Raw genomic sequence first — 16,784 nt, forward strand, 5'->3', positions numbered from 1 at the left:
AGAATACATTGGGCAGAAATTATCTGTATAACCCAGGTGCAATTATTGTTTGTTTAATAATTTTGTTTACGATGTCTTGCTTGCTTCTTCAGAACCAACAGTCCCAATTAAAAGCCATCTAATGGAGCTGGGCTTAACAGCAGCGAAATTTGCACGGAAGCGAGGAAATATTGCCCTAGCTACACGACTGCTTGCCCAGTGCAGTGAAGTTCAGCTAGGAAAAACCACCACTGCACAAGACTTAGTCCAGCACTTTAAAAAATTGTCTGTACCGGGTCAGATAGATGAAAAATGGGGTCCTGAACTTGATATTGAGAAAACAAAATTGTTATATACAGCAGGTGAGTATTTGCTAATTATGTTGTAGATACTTGAGCTTCTTGTCCTTATAACCAGGCTAATTTCCCTGGCCTTGAAGAAATCGTAATAGGACAGTATCATTAGGAACTGATTTCATCCTATTAACTGTTGTCTCAGTCTGAAAGTGTTTTCACAAGTCTTTTCTTACTTGTAATTTTTAACTTCAAAAGAAAATTTTCTTTATAAAAATATATTGTTACAAACTGTATCTGAATATGCTGAATTTCAGAAGAAGTGTTTTGAATAAAGTTAACACTCTGCTGAAGATCCACTTTTGATGATATGCAGGTCAGTCAACGCATGCCATGGAAATGCTGAGTTCTTGTGCCATATCCTTTTGCAAATCTGCCAAAGCTGAATATGCAGTTGCTAAATCTATTCTCACGCTGGCTAAATGGATTCAAGCAGAATGGAAAGAGATTTCGGGACAGCTGAAACAAGTATATAGAGCTCGACAGCAGCAGAATCACACTGGTCTGTCTACCTTGTCTAAAAACATATATAATTTGATTGATCTCCCAGCTGTTAATACACTAGAAGAAGAATACCCTAGGATTGAAAGCGAATCTACAGGTAGATTTGTTCTCCTCCTTATTCTTTTTCTGTTAAATTAGTTACTGATGATTCCACTGAGGGATAGCACCAGTTATATTGATAAAGACTAAGTGATCCATCAGTCATGTATTTGTTTTCCTAATACACGTATAAACAGTCTGTGTTTTGTGCAATAGGTAACTCTATGCAGTTAAAAAAACCAAACACCTTAATATTGATATTTCATATTACTTTCACATTTTTCTCATTCAAGTGATGGTGGCCTGAAGAAGAAACTGGAATGCGTTTATTTTCTATGAGGAGGATATCGAATTTTGTCATGCTTTTGTCTGCTTTCAGCTTCTGTATATGCTAAAGTTTGAATGAGATCTTTCAGATTAAGCATTGACAGGATTTATATTTTGAAGGCCCTGATAAGTGTGAAAAGCTTTTACCTTAGGTTTTCTCATTATCTTTAATGTATACTTAATTTGAACACTACTGTTGTTGCCACAAATGTACTCTGATTCCCAATTTTCAGCATTTCTTCAAATGTCAAGATAAAGTTCATTCTTTGCTTAAACATGGATTTCATGAATAACTTTGTTCCTCTCTTGCAGAGTCAGAATTATTTTAGAGCTGTTAATGGATGTTAAGTAGTAGGTGCTTTCTGACTTGACGGTGAAGAAAAATATATACACAAATAAAACACAAACACACTGCCCTAGGTACTTCATAAAAGTCTGCTCTCTGAAACATCTTGCTCTTTTGGAGATCATGAGTTTCTTGCCTCAGTTTCATCTTTCTGTGAATGAGAAAGCAATTGTAGAATAGAGTATAGGCAGTGGTTGTTGGCAAATGAAAAACTGGTCTTTGTTCTGCAGCCAGTGTCAGAACCGAAAAATAATTGCATTTTGGAAAATTTTGCACTCTTGGGTACTAACTTGACCCCCCCCAAAATTACATACTTAAAATGTTTTGGTGTTATGTTCTATGTTAATGAAATTAGAAGTAGGTCTTGCATCATAACATATATTGTTCTATTTCTCCCATCACAGTAAATATTGGAGTTGGAGAACCTGACTTCATCTTGGGACAGCTGTATCACTTGTCTTCAGTACAGGCACCTGAAGTAGCCAAGTCTTGGGCAGCCCTGGCTAGTTGGGCTTATAGATGGGGCCGTAAAGTAGTTGATAACGCCAGGTAAATTCATCCTAATGTTTAAATTTATACGGCACAATTAGTTTTCTTAAGGTAAACTCTACCTTTATATTTATGATTACTGTTCTTCCTGGTCCGAAGTCGCATGTGAATGGGAAACTGAATATTCTTTTGATTATTTGCCCTCTGTAGAAAGAAGCAAGTTTAATTCTGAGATAAGGATGAAGGTTTCTTCCTTCAAGAAGTTTTACATATACAGTCATAATGGGTTCAGTAGCTCTATGAATACTGATATATTGGGGATCAATAATTCATTAAATGTTACAGTCAGGGAGAAGGTGTTCGTCTGCTGCCCCGGGAAAAATCTGAGGTTCAGAACTTGCTTCCAGACAACGCTGCAGAGGAAGATAAAGAGAAAATCTATGGGATTCTTGGTCAGGCAGTGTGTCGTCCAGCTGGGATTCAAGTAAGTGTAAATTTTCTTGCTTAAAAAATGTTCAACTTCAGTGTGAACCTTATTTTTCCTCTACTTGTGATTCATATTAACTCTTGTAAATGTTTTAAAGTTAAAATTCAGACAATACCAGAGTTCTCTAAGAAACCATCTGTTAGCTAAGTGGTAACGTACCTGTTTTATGGACTATGGTAATATGATCAAGTAATGCAGTTGCACGAGTTGCCTAGACAAAAACTGGATTAGGAACTAATATTGCTTGTAGAAATGGTTGGAGGACCTAATAAAATCTGTTTTCTCTTTATTTGCATTTAGGATGAAGACATGACTCTACAAATCACTGAAAATGAAGACAATGAAGAAGATGATATGGTGGATGTTATATGGCGTCAGTTATTAACAAGTTGTCCCTGGCTTTCAGATCTTGATGAAAATGCAACAGAAGGGTTAATTAAAGTGTGGAGGAAAGTTGTAGACAGAATCTTCAGTCTCTATAAACTCTCCTGCAGTGCATACTTTACTTTCCTCAAACTCAATGCTGGTCAGGTTAGTGTTTGTGCTGATGAGGAAATCCAGTTACAAACTTTTCTAAATGATGATATGAACTAATACTTAGCTTAGAGGAGTATTTCTTTCTTTAAAGGTTCCACTTGATGAAGATGATCCCAGGCTGCACTTAAGAAATACTTCTGAGCAAAGCACTGATGATGTTATTGTGATGGCAACCCTGAGACTGTTACGATTGCTTGTGAAACATGCTGGAGAACTTAGACAGTATCTAGAGCATGGGCTAGAAACTACACCTACTGCTCCTTGGAGAGGTGAGTATATGTTATCTAGTTGTTAAAATTAATTTTGACGTATTTTCTCTAAATACAAGCCGAAAAGTATTCATTGCACTTTCATAAAATGTTTATTTAAGCATGATGGAAAGAGAGCCTGTCTTTTACTAAATAATTTCATTAACGGTGTTCAAGTCTGCTGTGCATTCTGATCTTAAAATAGATAAGTAGCACAGATTCTGATCCCCTCCCTCCCCCGCCTTAAGACACTGAAAGGAGAAAGGAGATGTAGTTTGTGAAGTACTACATTATATTACCACCTTAAAAAAAAAATGGGGTGGGTTTTTTTCCTAGCTACAGTTTGAAATGCAGTTAGAGAAAGATGTGTGGCTAAAGCGAGATGTCTCAGAAGAAGTTGTTTGTCACTACACTACTGGTTCTGGTTGCTCAGGGACTTTCCCACAAAAGGTTATTGGGTTAAAGTGTGGAAGGCAGCAGAAGAGGAGGCCAACAATTGCTAAATTGTACTTTTCTTTTGAAACATCCAGCTATGCTGACTTCAAGAACTATTAATGTGACTCTTCTTATTTTTGAAAAGTGATATAACAGATACAATATGCAAAACTCAATTCCAAGTGCTTGACTAAAGGGTTTATATATTGCATCTGATGTTAGCTGTATTTGAATAGTAGAAGAAAATAAGCTATTGCCTGTACTGTGAAAGACAGTTATTTAAAAGAAGTTTTTATTGGGAAACTAGACATTTGCATTCTCCCGATGCAAAACCAGTATGCTTTTAAAAATAAAATAAAATAAAATTCTGCATCATTTGAAGTGAAATGAAATGAATCGGCACATTTTCTTTTCCTGTTTATGAAGGTATTATACCTCAGCTTTTCTCCCGCCTGAATCACCCAGAAGTGTATGTTCGTCAGAGTATTTGCAACTTATTGTGTCGAGTGGCTCAAGATTCTCCTCATCTCATACTATATCCTGCAATAGTGGGTACCATTTCACTTAGCAGTGAATCCCAGACTTCAGGTATGGAGGAAAAAATAAATGTACAAATACACTTTATCCAGTATATAAAAATATATTAGCTAAAGTGATACTGAGGGTTTTTTTTTTTCAGTAACTCTGATACTTTTTATCTTATGAATATTTTTATTATGGGACCTCGCTGATACCTTTAATTTGATTTACCAGTTTGGGAAATGAGTTAGTTTTTGGAATTTTATCATCATAGACTTTGCCAGTACTTAATGTAATATGGGGACCTGATGCTAAACAAAGTATTGAGTGATGTGTCTTTCAAGGCCAGAACAGTGTAGCTAATATTTTAACATCTGTTTTTAATTTAGGAAACAAGCTGCCTTCTGCCATCCCTACTTTGCTAGGTAATATTCAAGGAGAAGAACTGTTGGGTGGTGAATGTGATGGAGGGAGCCCCCCAGCTTCTCAAGAAAGTAGTAAAGATGACACAAAAGTTGGATTAAATGAAGATCAAGCAATGATGCAAGATTGTTACAGCAAAATTGTGGAGAAACTCTCTGCTGCAAATCCAACAATGGTATTGCAGGTAAATAATCTAAACGTATGCTACTTGTGCTTTTATTTGAACCACAAAATACATAATTTGTAAGTCTTGTGAGTAGACCTACTGAAAGTTTGGTGCATCTTTGCTCTTAGGCTGTCATCTTTTTTCCAACTTGTTCAGTTACAAAAATAAGTCTTAATACTAGTACTCTTAAAAGTAAGTGAATCTTAATTTATTTTATACAGGTTCAGATGCTAGTGGCTGAGCTGCGCAGAGTTACAGTTCTTTGGGATGAACTTTGGTTGGGAGTTTTACTGCAGCAGCACATGTACGTCCTCAGAAGGATTCAACAACTGGAAGATGAAGTCAAGAGGGTCCAAAACAACAACACTTTACGGAAGTATGTCTTTTTTGAATAATTTAAGTGATAATTGTAACAAATGTTTGTTCTTAGGGAAGCATACAGTCAAACCGATCAACTGTGTTGTTGCTCCTGAATTTATACTATCCTAGCTGCTTCTCTGTAAGCCACTGACCTTATTTCAAGAACATTTTTATGCTACAGCTAGTACTCTAACCAAATGAGAAACAACAACAGTCTACCTGTGAATCCATGTTGGGATTTCCTTAGTAATAATATGTTAAAACCTAATGCATATTAAGTTGTGGATTATGAGATCCTATAGGTCATTTCCAAGGTCTTTCTTACAAGTCTGCTGAAATGAAGACAAGCATGTCAAAGGGTGTAATCTATTTGGAGTTTACTGTAAATACAGATATTTGGAGTAAACAGAATGTCTTAATCTGCTTTTAGTTTTCAGTTTTTAGCAAGTCTTCCCCCCCTCATCTGGGTTCTCCTGTGAATGGATTTGTGGAAGAGGAAAGCCATTCACTGGGCATCTGGCTAAGCTTAAGAATGCCTCTTGAGTACTGTAGTCAGGGCTGACATGGAATGGGAGAACAGCATGATCTGAATCTCTCTCTTCCCCTTCTTAATAACTGTGGTACATCCTCAGGAAGTAGTAGTAAAGAGCTCTTTTATTAAAGGAAATCAGTTGCATAGAGTGGTTTGAGCTCTGAACTTCTCAGGGTTTCCAGTGGTGAAGAACCCAATTCAAATGTTTCAGTTTAAAAAAAAAAAAAAAAAAAAAGGTGTGGTTCAGAGGAACATGCTTTCAATGTGGAATGAAATACTCTTCCTTTTAATACAGTTATGCTTGAAGACCTCATTTTAGACATGTAATAATTTTCATGAATTCTTAGATGTCTCATTTGCAGTCTTATTTTAATGCTCTGCTTATGAAGTAACTTGGTTTTATCGAGTTAGAGGAAATTTTGTGGTTTTTTGTTTTTTAATAGAGAGGAGAAAATAGCAATCATGCGTGAAAAGCATACAGCTCTAATGAAGCCCATTGTATTTGCTTTGGAACATGTACGGAGCATCACTGCAGCTCCTGCAGAAACTCCTCACGAGAAGTGGTTTCAGGATAACTACGGAGATGCAATTGAAAACGCGCTAGAGAAACTTAAGAATCCTTTGAATCCTGCTAAACCGGGAAGCAGCTGGCTCCCATTTAAAGAGGTATTATATGCACAGACTGAGAGTGCAGTATAGAGACTCTTGACACTCTTGCTGCACCATGTGCTTGACCCACTCCTTAGTATTTTCTTGCTATTCTCTTGCCACATCGCAATTGCAGCCTGAAACTTCATCTTCTCTGCAATCACCACAGGCATGCTAGACACTAAAGCACAGTAATTTTTGCCTCTGTCACAAGTCCTATTGACTGTCTGTATTATTGCATTTCTACCCAATGAAATTATTTTATTTTTTTCAGATCTTGCATCTTCTGCTGTCTGGGATGCTGTCAGTTGTGGGGGCAGAGGGCTTTATTGTTTTTTAAATACTGTCTTTCTGAAACCCAATGTCATTTGAGCTTAGTGGATTTAAATTTTAACAAGTTGGTACTCTGGTTATCTAAGCATAGTCCTTGGGCTGTGCAGCAACCTTCAAATGATCAACCCCTCCCAAAGATACTTTGTGTTTCAATTATGTGATCTTGTCTTAGTTTTTTTTATGTGTCTGAGGAGAAACAACATATGTATTCATGTGGATATCCAGAGCTAACCTGGTGGTTTTTAAAAGTTTTGTTAGATAGAACCTAGGTTTTACACACAAATAGACTTTTCCTTTTGTAGTTCCCCTTCTGCTTTGCAGAGCAAACAAGCATGCTGATACATAAACAGAAGGTTGCTGAATGCTGCTGCCTTTGACCATAGCTCAAATATTTATAAATGCAGAGGCAAACCTCTTGAGGAGTTTGATTTGTTGTGACTTTGGTGTTTACCATCAGGCAGGGTGTAGTTGCTGCATAAAGGATGTTTTTTAGTTTTTGTCATCTTCATCCGAAGCTGTAAATGGATTAGTAGGGTGGCAAGGATGAAAGGTAGTTTAAGAAAAATCTCCACGCTTCCTGGAAGATGACCACCATTAAGTCTGTTTTGGTGGTGGGGGTTTTTTTAATGCTAGCTGTTAAGGTGAACCTCAACCTAAACCAGACAATTTGTTTGGAATAGGTTATGCTAAGTCTGCAGCAAAGAGCACAGAAACGGGCTAGTTACCTTTTACGACTTGAAGAAATCAGTCCTTGGTTGGCTGCCATGATGAACACTGAAATAGCGCTTCCTGGAGAAGTATCTACCAGAGACACAGTCACAATTCACAGTGTGGGCAGCACCATCACAATCCTGCCTACCAAAACGAAACCTAAAAAGCTGCTTTTTCTGGGTTCAGATGGGAAGAACTATCCCTACCTGTTCAAAGGTAAGAAAATGAAATTTTCTCATACAAGTTACTGTCTCTTGTTATAAATTAGACTATATTAAAGTTGGGAAGATGTATGGTTGCAACTTTTGTTTTTATCTGCCTGCATGATATGGGGAAAGAGTTGTTTGGAGCATCTGCTCCCTCTCTTCCCTGCCTCCCACTTCACCATACATTTTCAAGGAATTTTGCCTTGTAAAGCTATAAGTCAGGGTGTTTCAGATCCTTTCTTTATAAGGGTTGCATCAGAAACAGTGTTGTGCTTGCATAATGATAGGATTAGCTGGATGCACTTTTCCAGAAGCTTAAGGTAGCACCCAGAAGAGAACTTGAGAGACTTCATGCCTTCCCTGAAAGGGAAAGACCTATTCGTTATGTTAGTAGCTGCTGTGTGTACTGCTCACGGAGGGAGCTGTCATAAACTGGTGATTCTAGTAGGTAAATGCTATGTAAACATTTAGGTTTAGGCTGAACAACTCATCCTTAATCTGCATAATTTATAAAGCTATTCATAGTCTGAAATGAAGTAGGATTTCAAAAAACGCTAAATTTTGGGCTTTAAGAGAAGAATTTTTTTTAATCTAGAAACTGAATTTGAGACAAAATAAATTTATTGCAGGTTTGGAAGACTTGCATCTAGATGAAAGAATTATGCAATTCTTATCAATTGTGAACACAATGTTTGCTACTATTAACCGTCAAGAGACACCAAGGTTCCATGCAAGGCACTACTCTGTGACACCTCTGGGAACAAGATCAGGCTTGATCCAGTGGGTGGATGGAGCTACACCTTTGTTTGGTCTTTACAAGCGGTGGCAACAGCGAGAAGCTGCTTTACAAGCACAAAAGGTAACAACTGTGTTTTATGCCAGTTAGAACAATTTGGAAGGGAATCTTTTATTCTCAGTTGCTTTACAGTTCTAAATAACGTAGTCTTAAAAAGATTGTGTTTTGTTCATAATAATACAGAATGGTTCTGTGTATTCATATCTCGTGGGATTTCACCAGATGTCAATGAAATTGCATATATGTATTTATATATATTACAGTATTTAACTTAAATATACTGTTCTGGCATGATAATTCAAGGAGAACTGTTTTTGAACAAATAGAGTTAACCTTGGTTAAAATTATTTTAGTTCCATATCTCAATTGCTCATTCTCATTTCATTTTAAATATAGCTTCTACAATTACATTTTTGAAATTTACCTTGATAAGAGTAGAGTTAGGCCAAAACCAATGTGTCTTCCGTTTATTTAGGCTTTTTTAACTATTGAATTTTTAAAGAATTCTCTGAGCTGTAGAAGTCATCCTCAGTAGAGGTGTTGATTTCATAATTTCATTCTCGCCAAAACTGAATTTGGGATACTTTTCTGTGGTAATGAGTTGTGATATGTAAACTACCATTTTTACCTCTTCTAGGCTCAAGATTCTTATCAGACTCCTCAGAATCCTGGAATAGTGCCTAGACCCAGTGAACTTTACTACAGTAAAATTGGACCTGCTTTAAAGGCAGTCGGGCTTAGTCTTGATGTGTCACGTCGTGACTGGCCCTTGAATGTCATGAGGGCTGTTCTAGAAGAACTGATGGAAGCAACGCCCCCGAATCTCCTAGCTAAGGAGCTCTGGTCATCATGTACTACACCAGATGAATGGTGGAGAGTTACGCAGGTGAGTTACAACAAATACATTTTCTCTTTGAAAGGCTGTGTTTCTAATGGGATGAGGGGCAACAAATGCCTGGGATGTGTTCAAGCAATGATACTTGTGAGTTAGGTGAGCTAGCACTGCTGAAGTTTTATGTAACAGGAAATGTTGGCAATTGTACCATCTGGAATAAAAAAATGGGCATACACCTGATAGCTCTACGTTATTATATTAGAATTATCAGCCTAAGACATGAAAACTCTTTTAAGATATCATCAGACAACAAATAGAAAACAGCTTGGAATAAGTTGGTTTGATTTGTCTTACACTTAAAATAATGTAGTCAGTCCAATGTGTTGGCAGAGGATTCCCACAAATAATTTTTTCCTGAAACTCTCTTTAAAGTCGTATGCAAGATCCACTGCAGTTATGTCCATGGTTGGCTACATCATTGGTCTTGGAGACAGACATCTGGATAATGTTCTTATAGATATGACTACAGGAGAAGTTGTCCACATAGATTATAATGTTTGCTTTGAAAAAGGTAATTTAAAAAATGCTATATGTTATTCAAATAAAAGGTTTCCTTTCTTGGTAATTAAAAGAAACAACTTAAATTTTTATCTTAAAGGGAAAAGCCTTAGGGTACCAGAGAAGGTTCCGTTCCGGATGACGCACAATATTGAAACAGCACTTGGAGTGACAGGAGTAGAAGGGGTTTTCAGGCTTTCTTGTGAACAGGTAAGTTAAGAAACTTGCATAAAACTGAGGGCTATCACTTGCCAAATACTATCTTAGAACTTTTTTATCAAACATTCTGCTGTTGATTTATAAAGCCTTCCCCTTTTCTGCTGTGATTTTAATTGGACTCGGTTTAGGTACATCCTATAATAGGTATTTAAGAAATATGAGAATGTTGGATAAATACATATGCAAGTAGTGCTACAACTACAGTTCGGGGGGGAGGGGGACTTGTAGCTCTAGATGTAAAATGTTATGTTTCTCCTGAAGCTTTTTTGTGAAGTTTTGCTTACCCTCTTTCTTCAGGACTTGTCCTTTATAAACATGACAGATATGTTTTTAAAAAGAAAAATGCTCTGAACAAAGGAGAGTTTTCTTCTTCAAGTGTCTGTTGCTAGAGCATAGAGTTTGTGTGGAAGGCTAGAATGCAATCTTTAGTTTTAGTGATGTTACTATAGGCTAGCTGCATTTGTACATATTGTGGTGTTCTTCCTATATTTGTAGTGGTTAGGTATAAGTTAAGGATTTCTGTACCTACTCAAGTACAGTATTTTGCATTTAAAATTTCACTGTTCTAGAAGGATAATGCAGAATGAGTCTGTTTAAAATATGATGCAGGTGCTTCATATTATGCGGCGTGGGAGAGAGACTTTGCTTACGTTGCTTGAAGCTTTTGTTTATGATCCTCTGGTGGACTGGACAGCAGGAGGCGAAGCAGGATTTGCTGGAGCTGTCTATGGTGGTGGTGGCCAGCAGGCTGAAAACAAACAGAGCAAAAGAGAAATGGAAAGAGATATTACACGTAGTCTCTTTTCTTCAAGAGTGGCTGAGATAAAGGTGAGTTTACTACAATAATTTTCTATTTTATAACTAAAGTAGGCCCTATGCTTTCACTTCATTTATTTGCATTTTGGGGGTGGTGGAAGAGGTGGTCTTTTATTAGAAATAGTTCAAAAATTTTATTGAGCTAAATTGAGTTTGTATTGAGGGAAGTGCTTATGCAGAACTTGCGAATATTTAGTTTTCACTTTCTGCGTGCTTAATTCTAAAACATGTTTTAATGTTTTGCTTGAATCTGGGCTAGAGGAATAATAATAGAGGTTTAGAGAGCAGTCTAAATAAAGAATGTCTGTTAAGCTTTAACACTTGTAGCACTAGAGGTAGTCCTAGATGAACAACACCATGGAAGGGTCAACTGCTGCCATATATTACTTTCTCTTACCTGCTTGAATTAAGTCCAGTTCCATAACGTCTGTGTCTTGGTTATAGGTTAACTGGTTTAAGAACAGAGACGAAATGCTTGCTGTGCTGCCAAAATTGGACAGTAGTTTAGAAGAGTATCTGAATCTACAAGAGCAGTTGACAGATGTAGAAAAGTTGCAAGGAAAACTACTGGAGGAGATAGAATTCCTGGAAGGTGCAGAAGGAGTGGATCATCCCTCCCACACGCTTCAGCACAGGTACAGAGGAGCCAGGAATTCTGTCAGGAATCTCGCAGCTCAATACAGATGGTGGTTTAGTAATGTACTTATGAATTAAATGTTAGAAATGTATATATGAGCAAGATTAATAGCTGGCTAAAAGCTATTCTTACAGTAAGAAAGTCACTTCTTGTACAGAAGAACTATTGAAACCATTTTCCTACTGAATAATCTTATTTATGTCCTACGCCTTGTACTCCATCAATATAACTTGTGCTAGTCTGTGTTCCACACTTGACCCTCAAGACAAGAGACAGAATGTGCTGAATGTGGTGTCCCATCAAATTAATCCACATAATGCAGTTATTGATAAATAGCACAAAAATCTTTTCATCTAAGTTTCTAATTCTTTAACTTACTTTTCAAGTTTATTTGAAATTGATCAAGGATTTCGGAATTACATGAGTATGGATATGCATTCATTATTTTATAGGAAAACAATTATTAACACAACATTGTTGAAGTTTTAAGTAATTGGTAAGAATATGTTCATTTTCTGGTCTACAAGGTAGTTGTATTGTTCAATATGGTTTTGTATTCAATATAGTTCAGTATTTTTTTTCTTGTAGTACTTACTTGATTATGTGGCTTCAATAATTCAGGTATTCTGAGCACACACAATTGCAGTCTCAACAAAGAGCTGTCCAAGAAGCAATCCAGGTGAAGCTGAATGAGTTTGAGCAGTGGATAACACATTACCAGACTGCTTTCAGTAATTTAGAGGCAACGCAACTTGCAAGTCTTCTTCAAGAAATTAGCACACAAATGGACCTAGGTATAAAACAGTATTTGTGGGGTTTTTTTTAATGATTTGAAAATAACTAGAGTTTAATATCAGGAGGTATTATGAGTATCTTTTAACTTAAAGGCAAGGACCTGTATATAATAAATGAAAAGAAAGGGGGTTCTTTAAAGGGTGGTTTAGAGCACCTCAAGGTTTCTGTGGCAAGTTGTCTGAAGGAACTTGTCTGTCTTACCTTAGCTGGGCATGAGATTATTCTCTTACCTTGTGCTCAACATTCTCAATATGAATTCTCCATGCCTCCTTTATCACAACTAAAAGAGTATTTTTGAAAAGATGTTAATGCTCAGTATTTGCATGGTATAAAATATGTGTGCTTCAGAGATGCATCTTAATTTTTAACCATCTTTCTTAAAAGGTCCTCCAAGTTATGTACCAGCAACAGCATTTCTGCAAAATGCAGGCCAGGCACATCTAATCAGTCAGTGTGAACAACTGGAAGGAGAAGTTGGTGCTCTTCTCCAGCAGAGAAGATCCGTGTTACGTGGTTGTCTTGAACAATTGCACAACTATGCAACAGTAGCTCTTCAGTATCCAAAAGCTGTGTTTCAGAAGCACCGAATAGAGCAGTGGAAAACCTGGATGGAAGAACTCATCTGTAACATGACAATAGAGCGTTGTCAGGATATCTTTAGGAAGTAAGTTGACAGAATAATAGATTGTTTGAAGAACTTAATTTTCAAGCTACTTCAGCATTTTAATTTCTAATTAAAATGAATACTTTTGCGAGGACTGATCTAATTGTAAAGCAAGACAAGATTAAGTTGTAATTCCAAGAGTTTGGAGAAAAAAATTAAATACTGCTTTAAAAATACTGTTCCAGAGTTTAATCTGTGTACTGCAAAAAGAAAACCAACTAATGTTGCCCAGTAATGAACAAATGAGGAGCCATGTTTGTGGCTTTAGGGTAGTGGTATTTAGGGGTTTTAGAAACTTCTAGTATTTAAAAATCACTTAAGTCAACTAAAGACTTTTTTATTAAAGCAGATTTTCAAGCAATCTTTTTTTTTTCTTTTTCTTCTAAAGTCAGGCCATCTCAGCATTATTACTGCTTGGCTTACAAGATCTAGATTGTGTTCAAGCATTTACACTGAAACCTGTTTCCTTCCTATTGCTTATCTTCTAGTCATTCTTTGCCTCAAGGACTACTGTTTGTTTTCTGTCCTTGCGAATAGGTATGAAATGTGGTCTGTTCTAGGACTTTATGAAAGTGGCATTAGGGTAGCCATCAACTGCTGTGGTATTTAGAGTTGATACGGAATAGGTGATGGGGGAACTGTTTAACACCTACCCACAGAGCAGAATGCAATTTGCTAGCACTTGAGAACAGAGAATTTTGTCATTTTACTTTTGCTTTACAGGTATGAAATGCAATATGCTCCTCAACCACCTCCAAGTATGTGTCAGTTCATAACTGCTACAGAAATGACTCTACAGCGCTATGCAGCAGATATAAATAACAGACTTATCAGGCAAGTGGAACGTTTAAAACAGGAGGCAGTTACTGTACCTGTTTGTGAAGAGCAGCTGAAAGAAATTGAACGTTGCATAAAAGTTTTCCTTCATGAAAATGGAGAGGAAGGCTCACTGAGCTTAGCAAGCGTTATCATCTCTGCTCTTTGTACGCTGACAAGGTGAGTTGCCTCTTGTGAAATTTTTTTGTGTGCGTTCACACATGAGACCACATAAAAGGAGTATTCAAGTGGCATAATTATGTGGAGAATGCAATAGCAGGCAGGTTTTCTAACTGTCATAATTCATCTAGGCGAAATCTGATGATGGAAGGTGCAGCATCTAGTGCTGGAGAGCAACTGGTTGATTTGACTTCCAGAGATGGAGCCTGGTTCTTGGAGGAGCTTTGCAGCATGAGTGGGAATGTTACATGCCTTGTGCAGTTGCTGAAGCAGTGTCATCTTGTACCCCAGGACTTAGATATTCCTAACCCAATTGAAGCATCAGAAGCTGTTCACTTGGCGAATGGAGTATATATCTCACTTCAGGTGATACTTTTATGTTGCTTTTTCTTTCCTCATCCCCAACCTTCTGAGGCTTCAGCTAAGCCATTCTTAACAGCTTCTTCCTTAAACAGCTGCATGTTTGTTTATGATGCTGCTGAGATTTTTTCTTTTGTTGGACCTTCGTCTTGATTGCTGTATTTGGCTGAGCTGAACAGGCATTTGCTACTGCCATTTACATTTACATTTTTAGTGGTTGAAAGAAACCACTTTGATCTATACATGACAAATTGTAAAAATTGCTGTCAAGTAAGTAACCACGAGAAAGAAATTAGTATCAGATTTATAGATGCACCAGCTTCATGTCTTGCTTTCATTCTTTTATTCTGTTGCTGGCAGTCCAGATCAACTTCCAAACTGTTTAGTCTGTGCTCTTCCTGTTTTCTGCTCCTGCTAAGCCTTGCTTATTTTCACCTGAAACAAGCAGTTTGAAACAAATTCTGAAAGCCTGTTTCACAGGCCCCTATCTCCAAGATTGGGAAGGAGAAAAATGCATTTATAACTTTGTGTTTTAGAAATGTTTCCACTTTAATAAAATGAATGAAAAACATCAGTGGCAGCTTGAGTAAAATATCTGCTGAAGACTTAGGTGGTTTATAAACTATGGCTGGCGTAAATAGCTTTGTTGAGGCTTTTGCTTCCACTGCATTGTATTTGAAAAATATTTTCCTACCAACCTGCGTAAGCGTGTTGAGATTTTTGTCACTTTGTTTCTTTACTCTTCAAAGTATTAACATTTCAGAAATATGCATGCAATTTCATTGCATTGCAGCTGAGATCTTTCACCCACACATTGTTGTCTTCCCTGTGAGCTCTTAGGTAAGATGTGCAGCTCACTGAGCAGTCAAGATAACTAATCTTTTTGGTGTGTCTTGTCTCATTTTGGAGACAGAGTGCATTGGTTGGTTCTTTCTGTAGCAGCTGCCTTTAGCCCTGTGATGCATTCTGCTTGGGGAAAATTGCTTTATGCCACATAAGGTACTGTTTTTCTTACCTGCATTGATTTCTATGGCATGTGTAGGACTAGCAAAATAATCACTATCTGGCAAGTTTTTTATTTTTTTCCCTTGACTAGTCCAATCAGTTTAGCAAATCATAAATTCAGTAAATAATTTAACTTACTCATTTATATTTAGGGAATGGAAAAGAAAAGCTACATAATTTGATGAAATTGATTTGCAAAGTGTGATCTCTGCACCACTAATCCTCTGCTGAGGATTGCTGTAAGGTATTGTTGCTGATGCTGTTGAGGCAGTTGTTGCTACATTGTGCAAATGTCAAACCTTTGGGTTTGTACAGGGTTTAATGTATTCCTGATTTCTTTAAATTAAAAAAAAAAAAAGCAGATTTTGACCCTTGGCTGACCACCATCATGTTACCTTTTAGATAATGTCTACCACAGGGTGGTGTAATACTAAAATGAGAAAGATGTTGCATATGATACTTTTTGAGAGGGGAAAATTTCTTAGGTTTTCATACTTACTTCCCAACAGGAATTGAACTCAAACTTCCGACAGATCATTTTTCCTGAAGCACTTAGGTGCTTAATGAAAGGAGAGTATACTTTAGAAAGTATGCTTCATGAATTAGATAATCTTATTGAACAAACAACTGATGGAGTCCCTTTGCAAACATTGGTTGAATCTCTTCAAGCCTACTTACGAAATGCCGCTATGGGACTAGAGGAAGAAACACATACTCATTACATTGATGTTGCAAGGTAAATCACTTTTTTTTTTTAGTTCAGGTATGAGAGAATGAAGACTGCAGAACATCAGTTTGTTTAAATTTTATTATTTGTTTGACGTACAGGCTTTCCTTGCCCAAGAATGCCCTTAAACAGAGTGCAGTGTCTAAAGTGTGCACGTTTCCTCTCTGTATGTTTGTGTGTTTATCCGCATGCATACATAGAAATACAGAGCTATGGCAATGTACATTTACATCTGTTTAAAGTTGACTTTTGCTAGTCAGCTTTTTCCAAAGTATGTAGTTGTGATTGTATGTTTGAAGTTAAGGGATGCTAAAAATAGGAACTGGTCCATTAGTTTGTGGGAGGAACCTGTGAAAGGGAGAGTTTGTAACCATGGCACTCCTCTCATCAGGTGGTTTGATGAGCAGCTTTTGCATAATGTATCAGTTACTTCATTTAAAAAAACAAAACACAAACAAACAAAACCCCAACCAAACAAGAAGACTTGTGCATCTTATAATGTGGGACAGTACCTTTCTGGGGAAGTGCTTGGTAGACAGCTGAGCCAATTCAAAAGCTTGTTGCTGAGTAGAAGTGATCTTGCTGCTCCCTTTGAGCCAGTTATGGTGGTTCCATCAGTGGTACAATGAAGGCTTATATATCAGTTGAAAACAATTTACTTTTTCTCTCTTAGGTTAGTTTTTTCTTCTTGGTTTACCCATTGGCAAGCCTACTCAGCCTGTTAGTTGAGGGTC

General features: G+C 37.1%; 1 protein-coding gene across 3 annotated transcripts in view; it reads left to right on the forward strand.

Moving 5' to 3' along the window:
• The window catches only part of SMG1 (SMG1 nonsense mediated mRNA decay associated PI3K related kinase), a 69,988-nt gene that overhangs the window by 44,314 nt on the left and 8,890 nt on the right, over positions 1-16,784 (forward strand). For all 3 annotated transcript variants that reach the window (XM_052772294.1, XM_052772295.1, XM_052772296.1), the window contains 22 exons: positions 93-341; positions 649-933; positions 1,953-2,097; positions 2,383-2,521; positions 2,825-3,055; positions 3,153-3,330; positions 4,171-4,332; positions 4,653-4,870; positions 5,074-5,228; positions 6,188-6,410; positions 7,406-7,652; positions 8,272-8,501; positions 9,076-9,324; positions 9,706-9,844; positions 9,932-10,041; positions 10,660-10,878; positions 11,311-11,501; positions 12,125-12,297; positions 12,683-12,962; positions 13,686-13,958; positions 14,090-14,324; positions 15,833-16,059. In XM_052772294.1, coding sequence (XP_052628254.1) covers positions 93-341; positions 649-933; positions 1,953-2,097; positions 2,383-2,521; positions 2,825-3,055; positions 3,153-3,330; positions 4,171-4,332; positions 4,653-4,870; positions 5,074-5,228; positions 6,188-6,410; positions 7,406-7,652; positions 8,272-8,501; positions 9,076-9,324; positions 9,706-9,844; positions 9,932-10,041; positions 10,660-10,878; positions 11,311-11,501; positions 12,125-12,297; positions 12,683-12,962; positions 13,686-13,958; positions 14,090-14,324; positions 15,833-16,059 — 4,558 coding nt within the window. The remainder of the gene's footprint in view (positions 1-92; positions 342-648; positions 934-1,952; positions 2,098-2,382; positions 2,522-2,824; positions 3,056-3,152; positions 3,331-4,170; positions 4,333-4,652; positions 4,871-5,073; positions 5,229-6,187; positions 6,411-7,405; positions 7,653-8,271; positions 8,502-9,075; positions 9,325-9,705; positions 9,845-9,931; positions 10,042-10,659; positions 10,879-11,310; positions 11,502-12,124; positions 12,298-12,682; positions 12,963-13,685; positions 13,959-14,089; positions 14,325-15,832; positions 16,060-16,784) is intronic.

The sequence above is a fragment of the Harpia harpyja genome, chromosome 21 (assembly GCF_026419915.1).
Source record: "Harpia harpyja isolate bHarHar1 chromosome 21, bHarHar1 primary haplotype, whole genome shotgun sequence".
Classification (NCBI taxonomy): domain Eukaryota; kingdom Metazoa; phylum Chordata; class Aves; order Accipitriformes; family Accipitridae; genus Harpia; species Harpia harpyja.